Source organism: Bison bison, unplaced genomic scaffold (assembly GCF_000754665.1).
Source record: "Bison bison bison isolate TAMUID 2011002044 unplaced genomic scaffold, Bison_UMD1.0 scf7180017864331, whole genome shotgun sequence".
NCBI classification, from domain to species: domain Eukaryota; kingdom Metazoa; phylum Chordata; class Mammalia; order Artiodactyla; family Bovidae; genus Bison; species Bison bison.
This window is the reverse complement of record NW_011494903.1, coordinates 8268463-8290478: the sequence shown is the minus strand read 5'-3', so window position 1 is coordinate 8290478 and position 22016 is coordinate 8268463. Positions and strand designations below refer to the sequence as shown.

At 43.1% G+C, this 22016-nt stretch overlaps 1 protein-coding gene across 1 annotated transcript in view; it reads right to left on the bottom strand.

The window, feature by feature from the left end:
• ADAMTS12 (ADAM metallopeptidase with thrombospondin type 1 motif, 12) overlaps window positions 1–22016 on the bottom strand; it is a 390158-nt gene that overhangs the window by 365118 nt on the left and 3024 nt on the right. The window contains exon 2 of the mRNA XM_010853830.1: window positions 11253–11614. Coding sequence (XP_010852132.1) covers window positions 11253–11614 — 362 coding nt within the window. The remainder of the gene's footprint in view (window positions 1–11252; window positions 11615–22016) is intronic.

Below are 22016 nucleotides of genomic sequence, written 5' to 3'. Positions count from 1 at the left end.
ATTACAAAGCCTAAAACCCAGGCCTCCTGTTTTCTCATTTCTCAAAATTCTTATTAATATCTGTCAATCAATGGAGATATTTTTGAAGGAAACCAGATCTTTCTGAAAGCTAATATTTAAGTTCCATGAACCTAAGAGTCATGCTAGATCAAAAAAAAAGAAGATAAATATTAATATGTAAACATCTCATGAGAAACGCTGGACACCCAGTCTTCAGTTTCTGTAATGAAAACAGAAATGAGATTCAAAGTCAAGTCTCCAAAGAAGAGGCGGGTAACGTCTCTACACGGCATTTGTGTGGACCATGAGCCAAGTAATTGACCTGATAATAAACAGAACATCCAGGCACTCATCTCCCATCACAGCTGATGGTCATTTCTCTCCTGCACAATGCCTGGACCATAGGGAAGAAGTGATTCATGATCACTGCTTCTTGAACTACTGATTCTTCAGGTCTCTCTCCCACTTTCAGTCTATCAAGCTGGGGAGTCACAAAATGAACCTGATGAACTGAAAAGTAAGCAGAAAGACAAAAAGGGAGAGAAGGGAGGGAAAGAAATGCTCATGTTTATAAGCCTGTAACATAAAGCATTAATAGTGATGAAAGGACTCTCCCACCAGCCAGGGGCCCCACTCCAAAGTCTCATATCTGAGTAAGCATGGGTCTTATCAGGCAACCCCCAAAGGTCAGGGGTCATGGAGAATTCCTCAGCCTGGGAGCAGAGTCAGGAGATACACAGAACATTTCTGTCCCTCCCCCTGGCAAGGAATAACAGACTCTGACACACAGGCATCCTGCAACTCAAATGCGTGCTTTCTGCATATGAGCCACCAAGTTCCGCATGGTGAAGCAGGCAAGAAGCCACGCTGAGGAAGTTTTCCCACACAGCTCTGCCAACGGGTTTCATTCCTCAGCTCCAGCACCCCAGGCTTCAGCCGCGGTCCAAGAACACGAAGGCAGAAACAGTTACATTTTTTGGTTGTAGAGCAAAGAATCACTAGGACTTTTCTTCTGGGCCAAGAACTCAACGGCACTTGAGGGAGTAAGTGATGTAGTATAAAGCACTTCTCAGTAGACACACCATCATAAAGCAGAGATTCTTAAACACCACTAACCTCATTTGTAGCATTCACATAGCAAAATGCAAGGAACACTTAATTTTCACATTTTTGAACATTCAGTCAGTTCAGTCACTCAGTCGTGTCCAACTCTGCAACCCAATGGACTGCAGCAGGCCAGTCCTCCCTGTCCATCACCAACTCCCAGAGCTTACTCAAACTCATGTCCATTGAGTCGGTGATGCCATCCAATCATCTCATTCTCTGTCATCCCCTTCTCTTCTTGCTTTCAATCTTTCCCAGCATCAGGGTCTTTTCAAATGAGTCAGCTCTTCGCATCATGTGGCCAAAGTATTGGAGTTTCAGCTTCAGCTGAAACTGAACCTTCAGTTTTTCCAATGAACAGCCTGGACTGATCTCCTTTAGGATGGACTGGTTGGATCTCCTTGCAGTCCAAGGGACTCTCAAGAGTCTTCTCCAATAACACAATTCAAAAGCATCAATTCTTTGGCGATCAGCTTTCTTTATAGTCAAACTCTCACATCCATACATGACTACTAGAAAAACCATAGCTTTGACTAGACAGAACTTTGTTGGCAAAGTAATAATGTCTTTGAACATTAGAACCTAACAAAATTTAAATTGTTAAAATTACTGTAACAGCACTTTCTAGCAAAAAAGCTGATACCTGGCTGGTTAGAAGCTGGAAAACAATTTCAAAGTTTCATACTGTCCTGCATCCAAAGATTGAATTTCTTTTCAGAGTATCTTTTCCATTTGTTCTAGGGACAAAGATTAAAATCCTTTCACTTCGATGTGAAGATGGCTAAACAAAGAATGAAAAGGATGCCTTCAAACGCAGCTCGTGGGTTACTTATCTCAGCAGAAATATTTCACTGTTTTGGGTGTCTTTACAGAGCCATGTTTTTTCTCTGCATATATTGACAGGAACTGACCCTTCATGGAATTGTTTCTTTATGAGAAGACCCCTCCCTTGTGTTCCAGCTTAAGCTGTTGTTCACTGGAGGTTAGAAGCCAAGACTCCAGAGTTTCAGGCAATAAGACAGGCTTGTTCTTCACCTTGAATCAAAGGGGAGACTGGGAAAGGCACTCAGTCAGGACTTACTGTAGCTCAGTTGAAAAAGATCTGTTTCTAATGCACACAGCCCCCAACTCTCCACACTGTTATTTGAAACTGAACACCTCAGGCTTTGGGAAACCTGCTGAAGATGAATGGGTGTGTTCTCCTGTGACTGTCACCTGAGGTCTACAGAGTTAAGTCCTATGGGAGAAGGGCTCTGGAACTACTGCAGAGAACATGTTTGTGCACATTGCAAGAGAGGGCGATTGCAAGAGAGGCAGATGAAATGTTAACAGATGCCCCCTCGAGACAAATGAATTTAAAAGTCACCTCATCTAAAGCTAAGTACAAAAAGATGCTCCTCTTTGGCCAAAGGGATTATAAAAAGACCCCTCTTCCTCCTAGAGCCAGGACATGGTTTAGCTGGAAGAGCCTGAGCTGGGTTCCAGCCCTGAGTCCCCTAGATGGGGTATCTTTTAGGGTTTGTAACACAAACTGCCTGATGGGACCCTACAGTGCTTTTATGTTGGGAATGTCCCTGAAGACACTAGATATTCTTTGAAAAAGAATATCTATTCTCTTCTTTTCTATTCTTTGAAAGAAACTTCTAGAAAGAAGAACTAGAAACAAAGATGGGGAAAAGTCCTCCTTTCTCAGAGGCCTCATGACTGGGGCCTAGGCCTCAGAAGAAAACTATGTTTCAGTGCATCCCTTACCCTGGAGACTGGTGTTGGGTGGTTCGTGTGTGTGTGTGTGTGTGTGTGTGTGTGTGTGTGTATTCATCACTCAGTCGTGTTCAACTCTTTGCAACCCCATGGGCCATAGCCTGCCTGGCTCCTTTGTCTATGGAATTCTCCAGGCAAGAATACTGGAGTGGGTAGTCATTCCCTTCTCCAGGACATCTTCCCAATCCATGGATCAAACCCAATTCTCCCACACTGCAGGCAGATTCTTTACTATCCGGGCCACCAAGGAAGTCCAGGGCAATTCTTGCTACACAGCAAAAGGCCAAGGGCTTGATTAGAGATTCTCTTGAAGCTCAGCCTAGGCTCAAAGCACAACCAAGGTGAGCAGAGGTTTTAGGTTATTATTTGTTTTGTACTTTCCTTCCTTTTGCATGCAAACCTTTAAAGAAATCTTGCTGAAAAGTCTGGAAAGATTCCACATGCCGAGGAGCAACTAAGCCCATGTGCCAAAACTACTGAGCCCACACTCTAGAGTCCAAGAACTGCAACTACTGAGCCTGGGCTTCCCAAGAAGAGAAGCCACTGCAGTGACAAGTCCGCCCACCACAATGAAGAGTAGCCCCTGCTCAATGCAGCTAGAGAAAATCTGCACAACGAAGCAGTGACAATCCAGCACAGCCAATAAATATATAAATAAAAATTATAGTATGGACTCTGATATGTTTTGCAGAACTAAGGAAAAGCCTGAATGAGAATAGCAAAGTTGACCACAGTATCCACTTGCCAAAGTCAACATGATGGTGGCAGTCACCACGCCACCATTGCTTATAGAGTGATGGACCCAGGAGGGCCTTGTAGCAGAGGCAACATCACCTTGCCATGATGGGGAGCCAGAGCCCTGGGAACCCACCAGAAGGGGCACAGGGACCATTTAAGCAGATTGAATTCTGGAATTCAACAAGTGGCATTAAACCATTGCCTGGGTAGGTAAGGATCTATAATCTCATTGTGAAGCCACAGGCTGGAAAGGTCTGCAGAAACCTGGAGCAGTATAAAGATGAAATAATGAAATGAACACTTTCACTCATTCAACTACTATTTACTGAGTGCTTATTATGAAACATAGCTTAACATGTGTGAACAAGACAGGGTGAGGGAAAGAAAAGTTAAGCAGAAAAGAGAAGAAAATATCAGGTACTGTAGGTTACCTACATTATCTGGGTTACCTAGGCAATGTGATAGAATATTGGAGGAGTGTAGACTTTAGACTGCGCAGTCAGGAAAGACCACACGCTGGGATCTGAAAGATAAGAAGGAGCAGCTATGTAGAAAACTGAGAGAAGAGTGTTCTATGGAGACAGGAAACTGTCCATGCAAAGACAATAAGGCCAGAGTGGGCATGATACTTTGAAAAACAGAGAGAAAGTAAGGAAAGTGGGGTAGGGGGAGAAGAAGAGGAAAAAGGAAGGAAGGAGGAAGGGAGGGAGTAAGGGAAGGAAGGAGGGAAGGAAGAAAAGAAAGAAAATGAACCTTTAACTAAGTCTCACACTTTATACAAAAATTAACTCAAAATGGATCATGAATTTAAATATAAAATGTAAACATAGGGGGGCTTCCCTAGTGGCTCAGACAGTAAAGAATCTACCTGAAGTATAGGAGACTCAGGTTCAATCCTTGGGTCAGGAAGATGCCCTGGAAAAGTGAATGGCAACCCACTCCAGTATCCTTGCCTGGAGAATTCCATAGGGTGGCAAAGAGTCAGACACAGCTGAGCAATGAACAGTTTTACTTTCACTTTTCAAAACCTAAGGAGAGGATGGAGGCAGGAATGAAATAAGTGTGTCTGAAACAGCAACGTGAGTGATAGTTGTGATGATAATCCCGGGCATCTTGACTTGCCAATCCTGTCTGTGATACTGGATAGTAATTTTGCAAGATGTTACCGTTGGTGGTGGGCAGCGGCAGGGGAGTGGGGAAAGGGTACATGGGACTTCTCTGTCAGTTCATTTCAGTTCAGTTACTCAGTCGTGTCCAACTCTTTGCAACCCCATGGACCACAGCGTGCCAGGCCTCCCTGTCCATCACCAACTCCCGGAGTCTACTCAAACTCATGTCCATTGAGTCAGTGATGCTATCCAACCATCTCATTCTCTGTCATACCCTTATCCTCCTGCCCTCAATCTTTCCCAGCATCAGGGTCTTTTCAAATGAGTCAGCTCTGTGCATCAGGTGGCCCAAGTATTGGAGTTTCAGCTTCAACATCAGTCCTTCCAATGAACACTTAGGACTGATCTTCTTCAAGGGACTCTCAAGAGTATTCTCCAACACCACAGTTCAAAACCATCAGTTCTTCAGCACTCAGCTTTGTTTACAGTCCAATTCTCACATCCATACATGACTACTGGAAAAAGCACAGCCTTGACTAGATGGACCTTTGTTGGCAAAGTAATGTCTCTGCTTTTTAATATTCTCTGTAGTGGTTCTTATAACACCAAATGAATCTACAACTACCTCAAGATAAAAAGCTTAACTTTAAAAAAACTAAAAATAATACCTTCTCATAATTTTAATTCATAGTTGAGGTCAAAACAAGACAGAAAATCTCAATATGTCCAAATGGAAAGGGAAAGAGAGTTAACTGGGAGTTGAAGCTGAATAACCCTATTATTCAGATTAGAAATCAGCATTTAACTCTCTAGCAGGGGCTGGAGTTGAGGCTAGGGTTTAAGATGGAGCCAAGAACTGTTTTCACCTTAATAAAGAACTGAGAAATACTGTACCTGACTGTGAATAAAAATCAAAAGTATTTGTTTACTGACTCCAGTATGCAGTCCAGATCATGGTGCCTAGCTCAAGCCCTTGATGGAAGTGGGGTACCCCATGAAGAGACAGAATCCCAATCCTGCATCATGCATAAGTGTGGAGCCTAACACTCTGCACTGTCCTCCCAGTCCAGAAAACTAAACTGAAAGATGAACAACAAAGAAGCCTGCAACGAATCCTGTAGGGCACTTGCAAAGTTGCAAAGTTGCAAAGTGAAGTCGCTCAGTGGTAGCCGATTCTTTGTGACCTCATAGACTATAGCCTGGAGGCTCCTCCATCCATGGGATTCTCCAGGCAAGAATACTGGAGTGAGTTGCCATTTCCTTCTCCAGGGGATCTTCCCGACCCAAGGATCAAACCCAGGTCACCGGAATTGAAGGCAGACTCTTTACTGTTTGAACCACCCTTGGCAACTGCAAATCCAAAACCACCCCAAGGTTCTCACAGGTAACACCTCCCATTGAGGATGAATTCCTAATCTAATTGATTAAAGAATACAGTTTCTCCACCAAAGAACACAGAATTAAACAAATCAACTAAACTGTTCAAATGAAACAAGTTCCATAACTTCAAAGTTAGACAAGCGTTGAGGGTAAATAGAGGGTGAAAATGGGGAAGACGACAGAGGGAAAGTCGCTGAGTCAGGACGTGGGCTGACCTGGTCTGCAAGCAGCCTCCGAGAGGATGGGCACCAGGGTCGTGTGAGAAGATACTAACTGCAGGAAGGAGGTCATCTCCATCTTGTCATGAGTGACCTTTCTTGGGGCTTCAGTTTGCAACCAGCTGAGTCTTCTCTAAGGCAGACTAAAGGAACCTCAAATTATAGACAACTCCAAGGGAACACAGCCCCTAACATTAGGATTACCACATCTGAAGCAAAGAATAAGCCAGCCCTGAGCCATAAGAATGAGAAGCAGATGTCCTGCTCCACAAAAGAGGGTTTCCTGCATCAGAAAGCCTTCCCAAATGCCACCTCTGTCCTCAGGAGTGCGGGGAGGCTTAGAGCTGGCAGATCCTAAGCCGGTCATCCTGCGAATTTGAGTGTGGGGTCATCCCTAGGTGAAAGGGAAGAGAAATACCCTGGAGATCAGCCCCCAGACAACTGGTCAAAAAAATCAGACACAAGTCCAACCACTAACTTTTGACTAGATCCACCGTAGGTGAGTGTTGTTGAACAATGGTGCATAAGCAACTGAACCCGAAGCCAGCCAGCTTGTGTGCCCACCAAAGAAACTCCTTTGGCTTTTGGTGCCTTTTTTTTTTATAACCATCCACTAATTGTCCGATTATGTGTCAAAAGCTCTTAAACAATCCCAGTGGATTGGTTCTCCTGGAAAACTCATTCAATGATTTGAATCTCAAATTTCCCATCACCTTAGCCGCCACATAAGTCTATGAGTTCACATTGCTTCTTTGCGCTCATGTGTTTAACATGAATCTGAATCTGAAAAGACCCACATGGTGGTTCTCATAGCTCCCTGGGGCCATTAGAAATTGCAAAGCTCCTCTTCTATTCCCAAGTTTAATTCTAAACTATATACAATTTCCTCTCGAGAAAACAAGGCGAAATTAGGGAGCAATTGAAGGCAATGGTTCTCAATCCTGGCTGCACACTAGAATCCTGGGGAGAGCAGCTACTTTACAGCAATATTGGCTAGTACTGCTAATTAACACCCACTCACACTAATTCAGTGGTTGGCAACACCTAAGGTACATCAGATTCTCCTAAAGAGCTTTTAAAAACACTGATCTGGGCCCCACTCTCCTCTGACTAGTCAAATCAGAGAATCTGGGAGATGGGATTGGGCATAGGTAATTTTTTAAAGCTTCTTAATTATTTACTATATAGCACAGGGAACTATATTTAATACCTTGTAAGAATCTAAACAAAAAATAATCTGAAAAATATACATATATAAAACAGAATCATTCTGCCGGACACCTGAAACTAACACAGTATTGTAAATCAATTATACTTCAATCCAAAAAAAAAAGCTCCTTAATTGATCCTAATGATCCGCCTGGGTTAAGAATGACTGCCGTAGCCCAGCAGTGACTGCCTAGCTCACTCATACTTTAGTGAGCATCAGAGTCTCCTGAAGAGTTCATTAAATCAAAATTTCAGGTATTTCACTGGTGGTCCAGTGATTAAGAATCCACCTTCCAATGCAGGAGATGTGGGATCCCTGGTCAGAAAACTGAGGTCCCACAAGCTGCAGGGCAAGTAAGCCTACGCGCGGCAACTGAAGAAGCCCATGAGCTGCAATGAAGACCCAGCACAGCCAAATAAATCAATTATTCAATAAAGCAGATAACAGAGATCAAAAGTAGATCCATGGTTCCCATGGAGATGGGAGGATTGGAGAATGACTGCTAACAGTTTCTTTGGGGGCTAATGAGAATGTTCTAAGATTGATTGTAGTGATGACTGCACAACCCTGTGAATATATTTAAAGTCATTGGATTATACACATTAAGTGGTAAATTCTAAGTATGTGAATTATATCTCAATAAAGCTTCAAGGGCTTCCCCAGTGGCTTAAGAGGTAAAGAATCCACCTGCCAATGCAGGATTCCCAGGTCGGGAAGCTCCCCTGGAGGAGAAAAAGGCAACTCACTCCAGTGTTCATGCCTGAAAAGTCCCATGGACAGAGGAGACTGGTGGGCTACAGTCCATGGGGTCACAAAAGAGTGGGACAAACTGAGCAACTGAGCACAAAAACACACACACACACACCCCCACACATACACACACAAAGTTGTTAAAACACACTCATATAGGTTTCTGCCCTCCCACAGAGATTCTGATGCAGTGGGTGTGAAGCGGAGAAATCTCAGGTGATACTGATTCTGTGAGGTCATAGACCAAACGGCTCTAGGGCACAGAAAGGCAATGGTATTTAAACTTTCTAAAATTTCATGAGCACAATAATGGTTTAGGAATGGTTAATTGCTATGTGTGGGTTCCACACGAGTATTTCCTGGAGCAGTGTGGCCTTTGCATGCTTGTCTTGTGGATCACTTCACTCTTATGCGCCTGTCTTCCTAGAACAAAGGCTCTTTCTTCTGTTACTCTGGGAAGATCAGGTGACACTGAGGCTTCCAGGGTTGTGTCATAGAAATGAGAGCAGGGAGCACAGGGAAAACATCATATGAACCTAGAGGAAACTGAGAAGATGAGGACCACGAAGCCAGGAGATATCCTGCAGTTCACCCGAGCAATGAATGAGGCCTAGGGAGACGAAGAGGGCATAATTTATTGTGCTGTTTATGATCCAATTAAGGGGAAATGATACACAGCTATATATGAAAATCTAGATATACTAAAAAACGGCAAAGCAAGACTTTCTACTTTCTGTACAAAACAATTCATCCCCAGAGGTCCTTCAGAAAGTTGAACTTTCTCAAGACATTTACACTGATGCAGTGTTTTATGGGGTTTCCCAGATGGCTCAGTGCTAAAGAATCCACCTGCCAACGCAGGAGATGCAGTTTCAATCCCTGGGTCAGGAAGATCCCCTGGTGACAGAAATGGAAACTCTCTCCAGTATTTTCACCTGGGAAATCCCACGCACAGAGGAACCTGGTCAACTACAGTCCATGGGGTCCCAAAAGAATTGGGCATGACTTAATGACTAAACAACAACAATGTTTTATGTTAATCTTCCCACAGTTTTCTAGCAAAGCCAACTCAAACAGGTACAGGATAAACAAACTTAAATTATGAAGAACAAGATTCCCAAGAAACAGGCAGTAAGGATGGAAAATCTGAAATGAGCGCCTCCTGTAGGAATGCGAATGCCACTCAGGAGTTTATGCAAAAACCAGTTCTGGCACAGTGCCAAGGCAGATGCCCTAGGCTCTGCCAACAACTGGCTCCAGGACTCCAGCACCTCTCCTCCTGCATTCAGGCCCTAAGCACACTTGATTGGTACTGACCCCTGACTCCTACTCCAGTGTGACAAAAACCTCAACATCATTCTTAGGCACTGTTTGCCAGGCCGCTGCCAGAGGGGCAGTCACTGCTGTCACTGCTAGAAGTACAGGGGAACAAAGGGGCCACTTTTTTTTTAAAGTTTAAATTTTGAAAAACAAACTTGGTCACATTTTGAGATGTAGCACAGAACACCTGAAAGACGTAGGCTAAAATTAAAAACAGCACAATAAAGATATTCAACATCTCCAAACTTCATCATCTGTTAAAACATAACCAAAATGGTGGTGAGGTGGGTAATGCTGTAAAGAGGACAATAAGCTTATAAACCACACATTCAGGTGCTTGGTATATTAGAAACATAAATAATAATAGCAGCCAATATTCATTATGTCCATTATTTACCAGATACTCTTCTAAGATTTATATATATATATATTTATATATACAAATGCATTTAATACTCACAGTCCTGTATTACAGAGATTAACATACTTTTCTTGCAAAGCACAGACAGCAAATATTTGGGGCCTCATAGTCCCACACAGTCCCTATCCTGACCACTCAGCTCTGCTGTTGTAAGTCAAAAGCATGGGCATATCTGTGTTTCAATAAAACTTTATTTATAAAAACAAAAGGTGGCCTAGGTTTGGCCCATGGGCCGTAGTTTACCAACCCCTGCTTTGTGAGTTGGGGGCTATTATCATCTCCGTTCCACAGAGGAGAAAGCAGAGGCACAGCCCAAGGGTCCGTGTGCAGTCTGACTATAAACTAGCCAGAATTGATGCTTGATGCTTTTGAACTGTGGTGTTGGCAAAGATTCTTGAGAGTCCCTTGGACAGCAAGGAGATCCAACCAATCCATCCTAAAGGAAATCAGTCCTGAATATTCATTAGAAGGAGCAATGCTGAAGCTGAAACTCCAATAATTTGGCCACCTGATGCTGGGAAAGATTGAAGGCGGGAGAAGGGGATGACAGAAGATGAGATGGTTGGATGGCATCACCGACTCAATGCACATAAGTTTGAGTAAACTCCAGGAGTTGGTGATGGACAGGGAGGCCTGGCATGCTACAGTCCATGGGGTCGCAAAGAGTTAGACATGACTGAGCAACTGAACTGAACTGAACTGAGAATCAACAATGAGCTCATAGCAGCTCACCATCTTTTTTTTTTTCTGGCTGTGCCAAAAGATATACAAGATCTTAGTTCCCTGAGCAGTGATCAAACCTGGGCCCCCTGCACTGGGAGCTCGAATTCTTAACCACTGGACCACTAGGGAAGTCCCTCACCATCCTTACTATATGCCTCACACCCAGTGCAGGTCCAGGTTTTCCTAACTCCAAAGGGGCTAGCCAGTCAACCAGTCACCAACACCCTCAGAGCTGCCCCAGAGGTTGAAGACTCAACTCTGATCCACCACCACTTCTTGCTCTGATATTCTTGGTTGAACTTCTCCCTGGACCCTCAATTCCGTTATTCTCTCCATTCCATCCAGATGGATTGACTTTTAATTGTATGCACTTTCTCTCCAGCCTGTTTGGGAACCTGGATCATGCATATCACAAGTGCTCAACTCATATGTGTTGAATGTGTGTGTGAATCTGTCTACAGTGGGTTCTCCAGGACATGACAGCCAGGGACTGAGGGCAGAGAAGAAAGAGGACTCACCAGTCCATGGCAGGTGCTGAGGGCTGCAGTCCCGACCCTGGTGCCCTGCTGCAGAACTGTGCCCCTGAGATGGCAGGGGGGCCCCGAGGAAGCCTCCATCTTCACATGGGAGAGATTCCCGTATCTCCTCTCCACGATGTAGTTTTTGGAAAGTAATCCCTGATTGACCGTCAGGTTAAAGAACAAGTCCTTCTCATGGTGTGAAATTCTATAGTACACTCGGCCCTCTGGATCATCCAAATCTCTCTTTCTCCTGCCATTGGAGACAGAATGGTGCAAGCCGTAAGACAGAAAACGCCCGCTCGCGTCGACTCGGACAGGAGCCACCACGTGGTATTCTGGCAGGGCCTTGATAAAATGCTCTGGGGGCAAAAAGGAAACACAGAATAAGACGAAGAGATCCTTTCAACATGTACACACTGCTATGTTTAAAACGTATAACCAACAAAGTCCTACTGTAAATCACTGGAACTCACCTCAGTGTTATATGCAGCCTGGAAGGGAGGGGTGTTTGGGGAGAATGGATACACGTATATGTATGGCTGGGTCCCTTTGCTGTCCACCTAAACTATCACAACATTGTTAATCGGCTCTCCTCCAATATAAAATAACCAGTTAAAAAAAAGAGAGAGAGACTAAGAGATCCCTGCTGAATCGATGGTTAAGACAAATACACTCCTGTTTGAACTTGGATTTTAGTTTGCTGATTTCAAAATTCTATTGTTGACCTGAAGTTTAGAGATCGTTTCCATGGCATGAACTCCATCCCCATCAAGTTCCCTAAACAACTCAGATCGACCTAGGGCTCTCTCACAGATGACAGGCAACTGTCTGAGCTGACATCAAGACATAGCTCTGGATGTCAGATGTTTCACCTGAGACAAACTAAGACCAGAATTAATGCATGAGGAATATGGTTAGGAAAGTGGCGAGATCAGTATGGCGAACAGGAACATTTCAGGTCTAGAGTTCATTCATACAAATCACAGAGCTTCACCGTTGATCATAAGGAATGTAAATGCCTCTAAAATTTTCGTTTAAGTCAGGTTGAAGGAAAAATGTAAAAGCACAGTAAACCCATCAAGTAGACCCTGAAAAACCTTGCATAGTTACAGCATAAGTGTTCTGTAATGTGACAATGAGTACGTAAAAGAACTTGGATGTTTCTTTTTTATTTTTATAAAATATACAAAATAAAATCGTAGGTGAACATATTAGATTCAGAAGCATGGGGTCAAAATATAAAAATTTCCACTTTTTTATTGGGGCATAGTTGCATTCCAATGTTGCGTTAGTTTCTGCTGTAAAGCGAAGTGAATCAGCTGTATGTATATACATGATGTGGTACATACATATACAATGGAAAATTACTCAGCCATAAGACGGAACAAAACTATGCCATTTGCAGAGATGTGCATGGATCGACAGAAGCAAATCAAAAATAGAAAAATAAATATTGTTTATTAACACATATATGTGGAGTCTAGAAAACTGCCACTTCAAAAATGCAAGACATGAACACGTCTTCCTTTCTTCCACACATCAGAATGAACACATCTTTTGATTTCCTTAAATTGAAATCCCTACCACTGCCTCTTCACTTTCCTATTTGATAAAAACAAGAAATCTATTATATCTAGTGGAGAGTAAGCAGCAGGTTCCACATTACAGACTACCTAAGCAAGCCATTAACCACTTGAGCTGATAAACTACTCTTTTGCTTCAGGCCAAAAAAAAAAGTGGCGGTGGGGGGTGGTGTGGGCGGGGGAGGAAGAAGAAAACAAAGGAGGGAGGGAGAGGGACTAGGAGAGAGACAAAGGGGAAAAAATTTTACTTTTCTGTTTCCACCCTCCAGCTGTACCCCTGCACTTTGTAACTTGCATTACTTTTTCAACTTATTTTCCCCAGCTAAAATGTCTTTTGCACTATCAAAATCTTATATTTAACATAATCTTATGCCTTTTTAGCTTTCCTGGTGGCTCAGTGGTAAAGAACCCACTTGCAATGCACAAGATGCAGATTCAATCCCTGGGTGGGGAATATCCCCTGGAGAAGGAAATGGCAACCCACTCCACTATTCTTGCCTGGGAAATTCCATGGACAGAGGAACCTGGCGGACTACAGTCCATGGGGTCACAAAAGAATTGGACACAACTGAGCAACAACAACAATAACAACATGGTTTTGTTTTTTTTTTAATCTGGCCTCACCCCATGGCATGTGGGAACTTAGTTCCCTGACTAGGGATTGAACCCATGCCCCCTGATTGGAAAGCAGAGTCTTAACCTCTGGACCACCAAGGAAGTCCCAGCTTATGCTTATTTTTTAAAGTTTCAACTCAAATCCTCCCTCTTCTTTCTCCTAAAGTCCTTAAAGTTCTCTCTCTGTTCTGAACTGCCATGTCCTCATTTTCTGTAGCTCCCAGAACAGCCTGATTCTACAGAGCCGTTTGTTTATTATATTGCTGCTGCTAAGTCGCTTCAGTCATGTCCGACTCTGTGCGACCCCATAGATGGAAGCCCACCAGGCTCCCCCGTCCCTGGGATTCTCTAGGCAAGAACACTGGAGTGGGCCGCCATTTCCTTCTCCAATGCGTGAAAGGGAAAAGTGAAAGTGAAGTCACTCAGTCGTGTCCGACTCTTAGCGACCCCATGGACTGCAGCCTACCAGGCTCCCCCATCCATGGGATTTTCCAGGCAAGAGTACTGGAGTGGGGTGCCATTGCCTTCTCCATTGTTTATTATATTACTGATTCCCAAACCCTTTAGAGGTCAGAATCTTGCATATCACAAGTGCCCAACTCATCTGTGTGCATGTAACACTGAACATATTTGTAGCTGACTATTCAAAAAAACCTGATTTAATGGGATACAACTATAAAAGAGCTTTTTTTTTTTTTTTGCAGAAAACTCTCTTCAAACATACTTGTAGTTCATCTGTGCCTTGGATAAGTAAAATAAGAGAAAGATAAATACCATATGATCTTACTTATATATGGAACCTAAAAAACAGAGCAAATGAACAAACATAACAAAACGGAACAGACACACAGATACAGAGACAGAACAGGTGGTTGCCAGTGGGGAAGAGGGAAGGGGATGAGTGAAATAGATGAGGGAGAGTAAAAGGTACAAACTTCCAGTTACCAAACGAGTCATGGGGAAGAAATACACAGTGGGGGGAATATAGGCAATAATACTGTCATATCTTTGTACAGTGACAGATGGTAACTAAACCCACCAGTGATCATTTTGAAATGTATAGAAATATCACTGAATCACTACGTTATGTACCTGAAACTAACAGAGGTCAATAATACTTCAAAAAAAGAAGGAAAGAAAGAAAGAAAGAAGGAAACATGAGACAGAGAACAGCTTTCACTCCTAGGTCCTAACAGAGTCTCAGTTTTTAAGAGTAAAAACTCTAGACTCCTTGCTTCTGACTGCAGTGACTAAGAGCACCAGAGCACAGAGCAACACAAACAAACCTTAACAACAATCCTCAGTGAAAAGTAAGAATAAAAACAACTTAATACAGAGCCATTTACATTCAGGGAAAATACATGCAAAAACCGTAGTACAAAGTTTCCCAGGCCAGGACATACACAACAAAAAAAAACACATATGGAACCCATTAAAACAGTTTTCTATGCAGAGGACTGAGAGTGGAGAATGGAGACCAAAAGGCATAAATAAACAAAACAAGAAAGGCATTTTGCACAAATTAATAATGTGAATGTACCATGAACTAGGAGTCAGATTGACTCAGGCCTCTGTACTTCCCATCTCCAAGGAATATGTGGGCCTCGTAAGAATCAGAACTTCACTGCCCTTTCACATTCAGATCTCAGGAAAGGAATGGCCAGGTTGGCTGAGGATGGATGTAGCTCTAGTATTTCCCTCCTGTTGCTCTCTTCTTCTATGAGTCTGTAATATCTCTGGTTCCCCCAGGGTTGGTGCAGTGGAGAGCAGAATGGAGTAGAAAAAGTCTTATTCAACTGAGTACAACCATCACCTTGCAACGGTACCCCTGTATGCTGATTCCTCTCAAGAGAAGCTTATGTACCTTCGAGGACCTGTCTCTAAAGATACATCCAAAGAATTAAACACGGCAGGTATAAAATAAAAGACTAACTTGCCTGAACCCCAGAGCCTATTGCCCAAAGAATAGAAAAGCAAATACATTTGCAGTTTTTGACCTAGTTGTTTTTGATCTACTGGGTTTTCTTAAGAGAGTCAGCATAAGCTGGCTGTGTAATAATATAATGATTACAATTATAGTAACCATTTAATGAACACTTGCTATAACTGTGCATGTGAGTGTGTTCAGTTGTATCCGATTCTTTGAGACCCCATGCATTGTAGCCCACCAGGTTCCTCTGTCCATGGGATTTTCCAGGCAAGAATGCTGGAGTGGGTTTCCATTTCCTCCTCCAGGGGATCTTCCTGACCCAAGGATCAAACCCACATCTCCTGCACTGCAAGCAGATGCTTTACACTGAGCCACCAGGGAAGCATTTGCTACAATAGTGCTCATTTAATCCGCACAAGACTCTGTGTCACAGATTCAGTTACTATCATTTCATAAAAAAAGAAACAGAATCTAAGAGAGGTCACAGAGCCAATATGCAACAAACTTAGATTAAAATCTTGAGATTCCTATTTCAAAATCATGTTCTTAGCCTCCACACTTCGTGTACATAAGCAGTTGCACTTGGCAGAGGGTACAGAGAGTAGAGGCGAGAACATTGCCCCCGAGCACGATGCTGCTGCTGCTACTGCTAAATCATATCAGTCTGTGCGACCCCATAGACGGTGATGATCTGACAAGAAAAGAACTGGCTGACTTCTTTGAGAGGCCTCAAGTCACTCAGCAGTAAATGGAGAAAATAACTGCTCTTTATCTGGTGAAGTAAGGGGAGATAAAATCACCTTCACCCTTGATTTTACTGCAAAGGAGGTGGCTAAGCCACAGCAGCCAATAGATGTGGACGGAATTAGGAGGCTACTTAATGGAGTGTGTTTTATGTGGGCAGTCCAACTGCACTAGCCTCATCTATACAATGGGCATAAAAATAATAGCATCTTAGGGTGGTTGTGGGGCTTCCCTGCTGGCTCAGATGGTAAAGAATCTACCTGCAATGGGGAAGACCTGGGTTCGATCCCTGGGTTGGGAAGATCCCCTGGAGAAGGAAATGGCAACCCACTTCAGTATTCTTGCCTGGAGAATCCCCATGGACAGAAGAGCCTGGTGGGCTACAGTCCATGGGGTCGCAAAGAGTCAGACACAACTGGGTGACTAAGCACAGCACACAGGGTGGTTGTGACAATCAGGGCTGGTGCACTGAGATGACCCAGAGAGATGGTAGGGGAAGGGAGATGGGAGGGGGTGTACACCCGTGGCAGATTCATGTTGATGTATGGCAAAACCAATACAATATTGTAAAGAAATTAGCCTCCAATGAAAATAAATAAATTTATATTAAAATAATAATAAAAATAAAAGCAAATATATATATATACACACACATAATAGATTTAGAACAGTGCTTAACAGATAATGCTCACTATCTAAATACTAGCTACTCACTCTTGGTATTAAATATAGAGACTTGGCTACTAGTGACCCCTGTGGCCTTAAATATATGTAAGCTCCAAGCAGAGATGGGGAGAGGCCCAAGCTCATCTTGGCTTCCTCTCAGTGGGCGTTTAGTTTGGAGGAGTAGTTAGCTATTGTCTTGGCCAATAGAAAGCAGAGCTCAGAAGGAATATGACAAAGATGGAGAAACAAGATGTCAAGGAATAAGAATAACTCCTACTTTTTTTTTTTTTTTTACCAATTCTATTATCAAACATGACATTTAGAGTATACCAAGAATCCCAGGGACGGGGGAACCTGCTGGGCTGCCGTCTATGGGGTCGCACAGAGTCGGACACGACTGACGCGACTTAGCAGCAGCAGCAGCAGCAACTTGGTTTCCTCTAATCCTCACAATTGTCTGGGTTATTACTGACTGTGTTCCTTGTCTGAGCCTTCATTCCCACCTCTATAAAAGGCAATAAAGAGGAGTAAGGATTCAGGCTGGGGCAACCTGAACCCAGAGCACACCCTCCTAACTTCTGCCCTCACTACTTCTCAAGGGTCTACCACTGAGAGCCAGAAGTCAAGAGGGGGGCATCAACAAGGCTGTGGGTGGGACTAACACATGCCGTAATCACAGCACAGTCTGCACTAGGATTGGTGGGTGTAAAACACAAGCCACAAATACTTTGATTTGCCTTGTTTAAGATTAGATTTGAAACCCTAGGCCACAAGTTTAGATGATACTTCACGAGAAACTTTGGGGAAAGCCTGTTGTTATAAGCACTTTTGAAAATACAAACTGCCAACTGACCTTTTACCCTCTCTCAGAAAGGAGAGAGGCGAGAAATTATTGACCTGCCAGATTTTGTAAAATTTAAGTTAAATCTATACTTATTTTTTGTATTTATTTCTATATGAGAGAACAATTGAATTTCTAAGACTCCTTCCTACAAAGGGCAATGATATCACTACCTGTAATAGTAGGAAGTTTATTTTCATAATTCTCTTCCATGTGTTATTGTAACCTTTCAATTGTATTTTTATTAAGGAAAACTACATGCATGGAAAGGTTGTGGAGAATCGTACTGATTCAAAACTTTGACTCAAAGTTGTAAAATACACCAGAAGAAATTGAGTTTGCTCACCAGCCCTACGTTAACTAACCCACAGACAGTAAATGCTGATGAGAATGGAGACAAATCCCATACCAAAACTGTGAAGGCTCTTCTTACGTTAAGATCTGAAATCATTTCCTCTTTACAGAAGTTATCTTTTGCAAATGGCATAAGCATATGATCATGACATTGGTCTTGAAACACACTGTAGCTCTCCCTCGGTTCTGCACAAGCCCATGCAGGGGATGGGCTTCATGGAGTTGCCAGCAGCAAAAGAGATCATGGAAGGACCCGTGACCTGTAAACAGTATAAGGTGTATGAACCTGAGGGGAGATTGCCAGCTGCAGAAGAGAGGCAGTATGTTGTGCGCAAGATTAATATTTCCTATAGTTCTGATGTTGAAGCTAAAACTCCAGTACTTTGGTCACCTGATGCGAAGAGCTGACTCACTAGAAAAGACCCTGATGCTGGGAAAGATTGAGGGCAGGAGGAGAAGAGGACGACAGAGGATGAGATGATTGGATGGCATCACCGACTCAATGGACATGGGTTTGGGTAAACTCCGGGGGTTGGTGATGGACAAGGGAGGCCTGGCGTGCTGCGGTTCATGGGGCCACAAAGAGTCAGACGTGACTGAGCGACTGAACTGAACTGAATGGTTCTGATACTAGGTTGGGAGCCTTGTGGAAGTCATCACACACTCGTGTATATCACCACTGAGCACTGAGGCAAGAATATTAGGCAGAGATTGTCCAATCTACCTGTTTGTAGTCCTAGAAAGTATTGGATTCATCTCCATGGTCCTTTCTACTTCCCTTGTGGTACAGTAGACAGGAAACTGCCTGCTAAGGCAGGGGACACAGGAAGCTCCCACTAAGCCCATATGCCACAACCACTGATCCTGTGCTCTGGAGCCTGCGAGCCATAACTACTGAAGCTCCTGTGCCCTAGAGCTTGTGCTTCTCAACAGGAGAAGCCACTGCAAGGAGAAGCCCATGCACGTCAACAAAGAGTAGTCCCCGTTCGCAGCAAGTAGAGAAAGCCCAGGCAGTAAAAGAGTCCCAGTGCAGCCAAAAATAAATAAATAAACAAAATTATTTTAAAAACAATAATGTTGACTCTCCTGCCCTGCCCCTGAGAACTAGAAGGAACGTTAATAGTCATCAAGGTTCTGAGTCTGCCTCCCACTGCGGGACCCTGTGTGATGCCCCTCAACCTGCTGCTGGAGTGGCAGTTAGCAGGTACTCAATAAATGCATGTTGACTGACTGGCCAACCAGACCTCCCATTTCTCATCTGCAGAAATAAAAAGGATGACAGACATGATATCTGAAGTAATTTCCAAGTTTAAAAGTTCCGAACTTGGGTGCAATTGAAAAATGTTGTCAGAGTGGAAATGGAACTCTTTATAGAGTTTGAGTAATTGTGAAGCAGCAGGCAGTAAGGCAAAGCTCTAGTCTTCTTATTTCCAGAAAGCTTTAAAGATTTCCTTTTCAGTGCAAATCAAATTTACACTGAGGTATCACCTCACATGGGTTGGAATGATCATCATTAAAATATACAAATAACAAATGCTGGAGAGGATGTGGAGGAAAAAGGAACCTTCCTACACTGCTGCTGCGAATGTAAATTGGTGCAGCCCCTACGGAAAACAGTCTGGAGGTTCCTCAAAAAACTAAAAATAGAGTTGCCATATGATCCAGCAATGCCACTCCTGGGGATATATCCAGACAAAAGTCTGAAAAGATACAGGCACCCTATGTTCATAGTAGCATTACTCACAAGACATGGAGACAACCTACATGTCCATTGACAGATGAATGGATAAAGAAGATGCGGTATACAGATACAATGGAATATTGCACGCATGTGTGCTTAGTTGCTTGGTCGCAACCGACTCTTTGTGACCCCATGGACTGTAGCCCTCCAGGCTCCTCTGTCCATGGGATTTTCCAGCCAAGAATACTGGAGTGGGTTGCCATTTCCTCCTCCAGGGTGTCTTCCTGACCCAGGGATAGAACCCGAATCTCCTGGGTCTCCTGCATCACAGACAGATTCTTTACCACTGAGCCATGGGGAAGCCCACATATATACAATGGAATATTACTCAGCCATAAAAAAGAACGAACTAATACCATTTGTGGAGAAGGCAATGGCACCCCACTCCAGCACTCTTGCCTGGAAAATCCCATGGATGGAGGAGCCTGGTGGGCTGCAGTCCATGGGGTCGCAGAGAGTCGGACACTACTGAGTGACTTCACTTTCACTTTTCCCTTTCCTGCATTGGAGAAGGAAATGGCAACCCACTCCAGTGTTCTTGCCTGGAGAATCCCAGGGATGGGGGAGCCTGGTGGGCTGCCGTCTATGGGGTCGCACAGAGTCGGACACGACTGACGCGACTTAGCAGCAGCAGCAGCAATACCATTTGTAGCAACATGAATGGACCTGGAGCGTATCATACTAAGTGAAGTAAGTCAGAAAACAAATATCATCTGGAAGCACTTATAGGTGGAATCTGGGCTTCCCATGTGGTTCAGTAGTAAAGAATCCACCCACCAATGTGGGAGATAAGGGTTCGATCCCTAGGTCAGGAAGACGCCCTGGAGGAGGAAAGGGCAGCTCACTCCGGTATTCTTGCCTGTATATACTGCCATATATAGAGTAGCCTGGCAGTCTACAGTCTATGGGGTCACAAAGAGTTGGACAAACTGAGCAACTGAGCACTCACACACATATGTGGAATCTAAAATATGACACAAATCAGTCTATCTATGAAGCAGAAACAGACTCACAGACATAGAGAACAGACCCCAAAGAGGAATAGGGGGTGGATGGATTAGGAATTTGGGATTAGCAGATGTAAATTATTATATATAGAATGAATAAACAACAAGGTCTTACTGTATAGGACAGTGAGCTGTATTCAATATCCTGTGATAAACCATAATGGAAAAGAATGTGGAATTGAATCACTTAGCTATACAGCAGAAACTAACACAACATGCAAATCAACTATACTTCAATTAAATAAATTTTTTAAAAAAGAATTTCCTTTTCTATCTAATTTACCTTCATTCTTATTCTCTCACTTATCTCCCTCTTTCTCTCTCTCTCTAAGTTCTAAAAGGAAATGTGCTTAACCATGTCTCCTTTGCACCAGATGGGGATTACTTGTAAATCCACCAGTGAGTTGACTGAGAACAAATATTTTGGTGAAAAGACTTTTAAAAATCTGAATTTTTTCCTGGTTTTATTTTATTTTAAGCTATTACAAAATAATGGTTATATTCCCCTGTGCTGTACAATATACCCTTGAAGTTTACTTATTTGATATATAGTAGTTTGTATCTCTTAACCCCTATCCTTGTCTTGCCCTACCCTCTTCTCTCTCCCCATTGGTAACCACTAATTTATACTCTATATTTGTGAGTCTGTTTCTGTTTTGTTATATTCAATCATTTTATTTTTTAGATTCCACATATAAGTGATATCATATGATGTTTGTCTGTGTCTGACTTATTTCACTAAGCAAAATGTCCTCTAGGTCCATCCACATTGTTGCAAATGGCAAAACTTGATTCTTTTTATGGCTGAGTAGTATTCCATTGTATCTATGTACCACATCTTTATCCATTCACCTACTGATGGACACTTAGGTTTCTTCCATATCTCGGCTGTTATAAACAGTGTTGCTATGAACATTGGGATACATGTATCTTTTTGAATTAGTGTTTTCATTTCCTTCCAGTATTTTCCCAGGAGTGGAATTCCTAGATCATAAGGTAGTTCTATTTTTATTGTTTTGAGAAATCTCCATACTGTTTTCCAGAGTGGCTGTACCAATTTATGTTACTACTAACAGAGATCAGCCCTGGCTGTTCCTTGGAAGGAATGATGCTAAAGTTGAAACTCCAGTACTTTGGCCACCTCATGCGAAGAGTTGACTCATTGGAAAAGACTCTGATGCTGGGAGGGATTGGGGGCAGGAGGAGAAGGGGACGACAGAGGATGAGATGGCTGGATGGCATCACTGACTCGATGGACGTGAGTCTGAGTGAACTCCGGG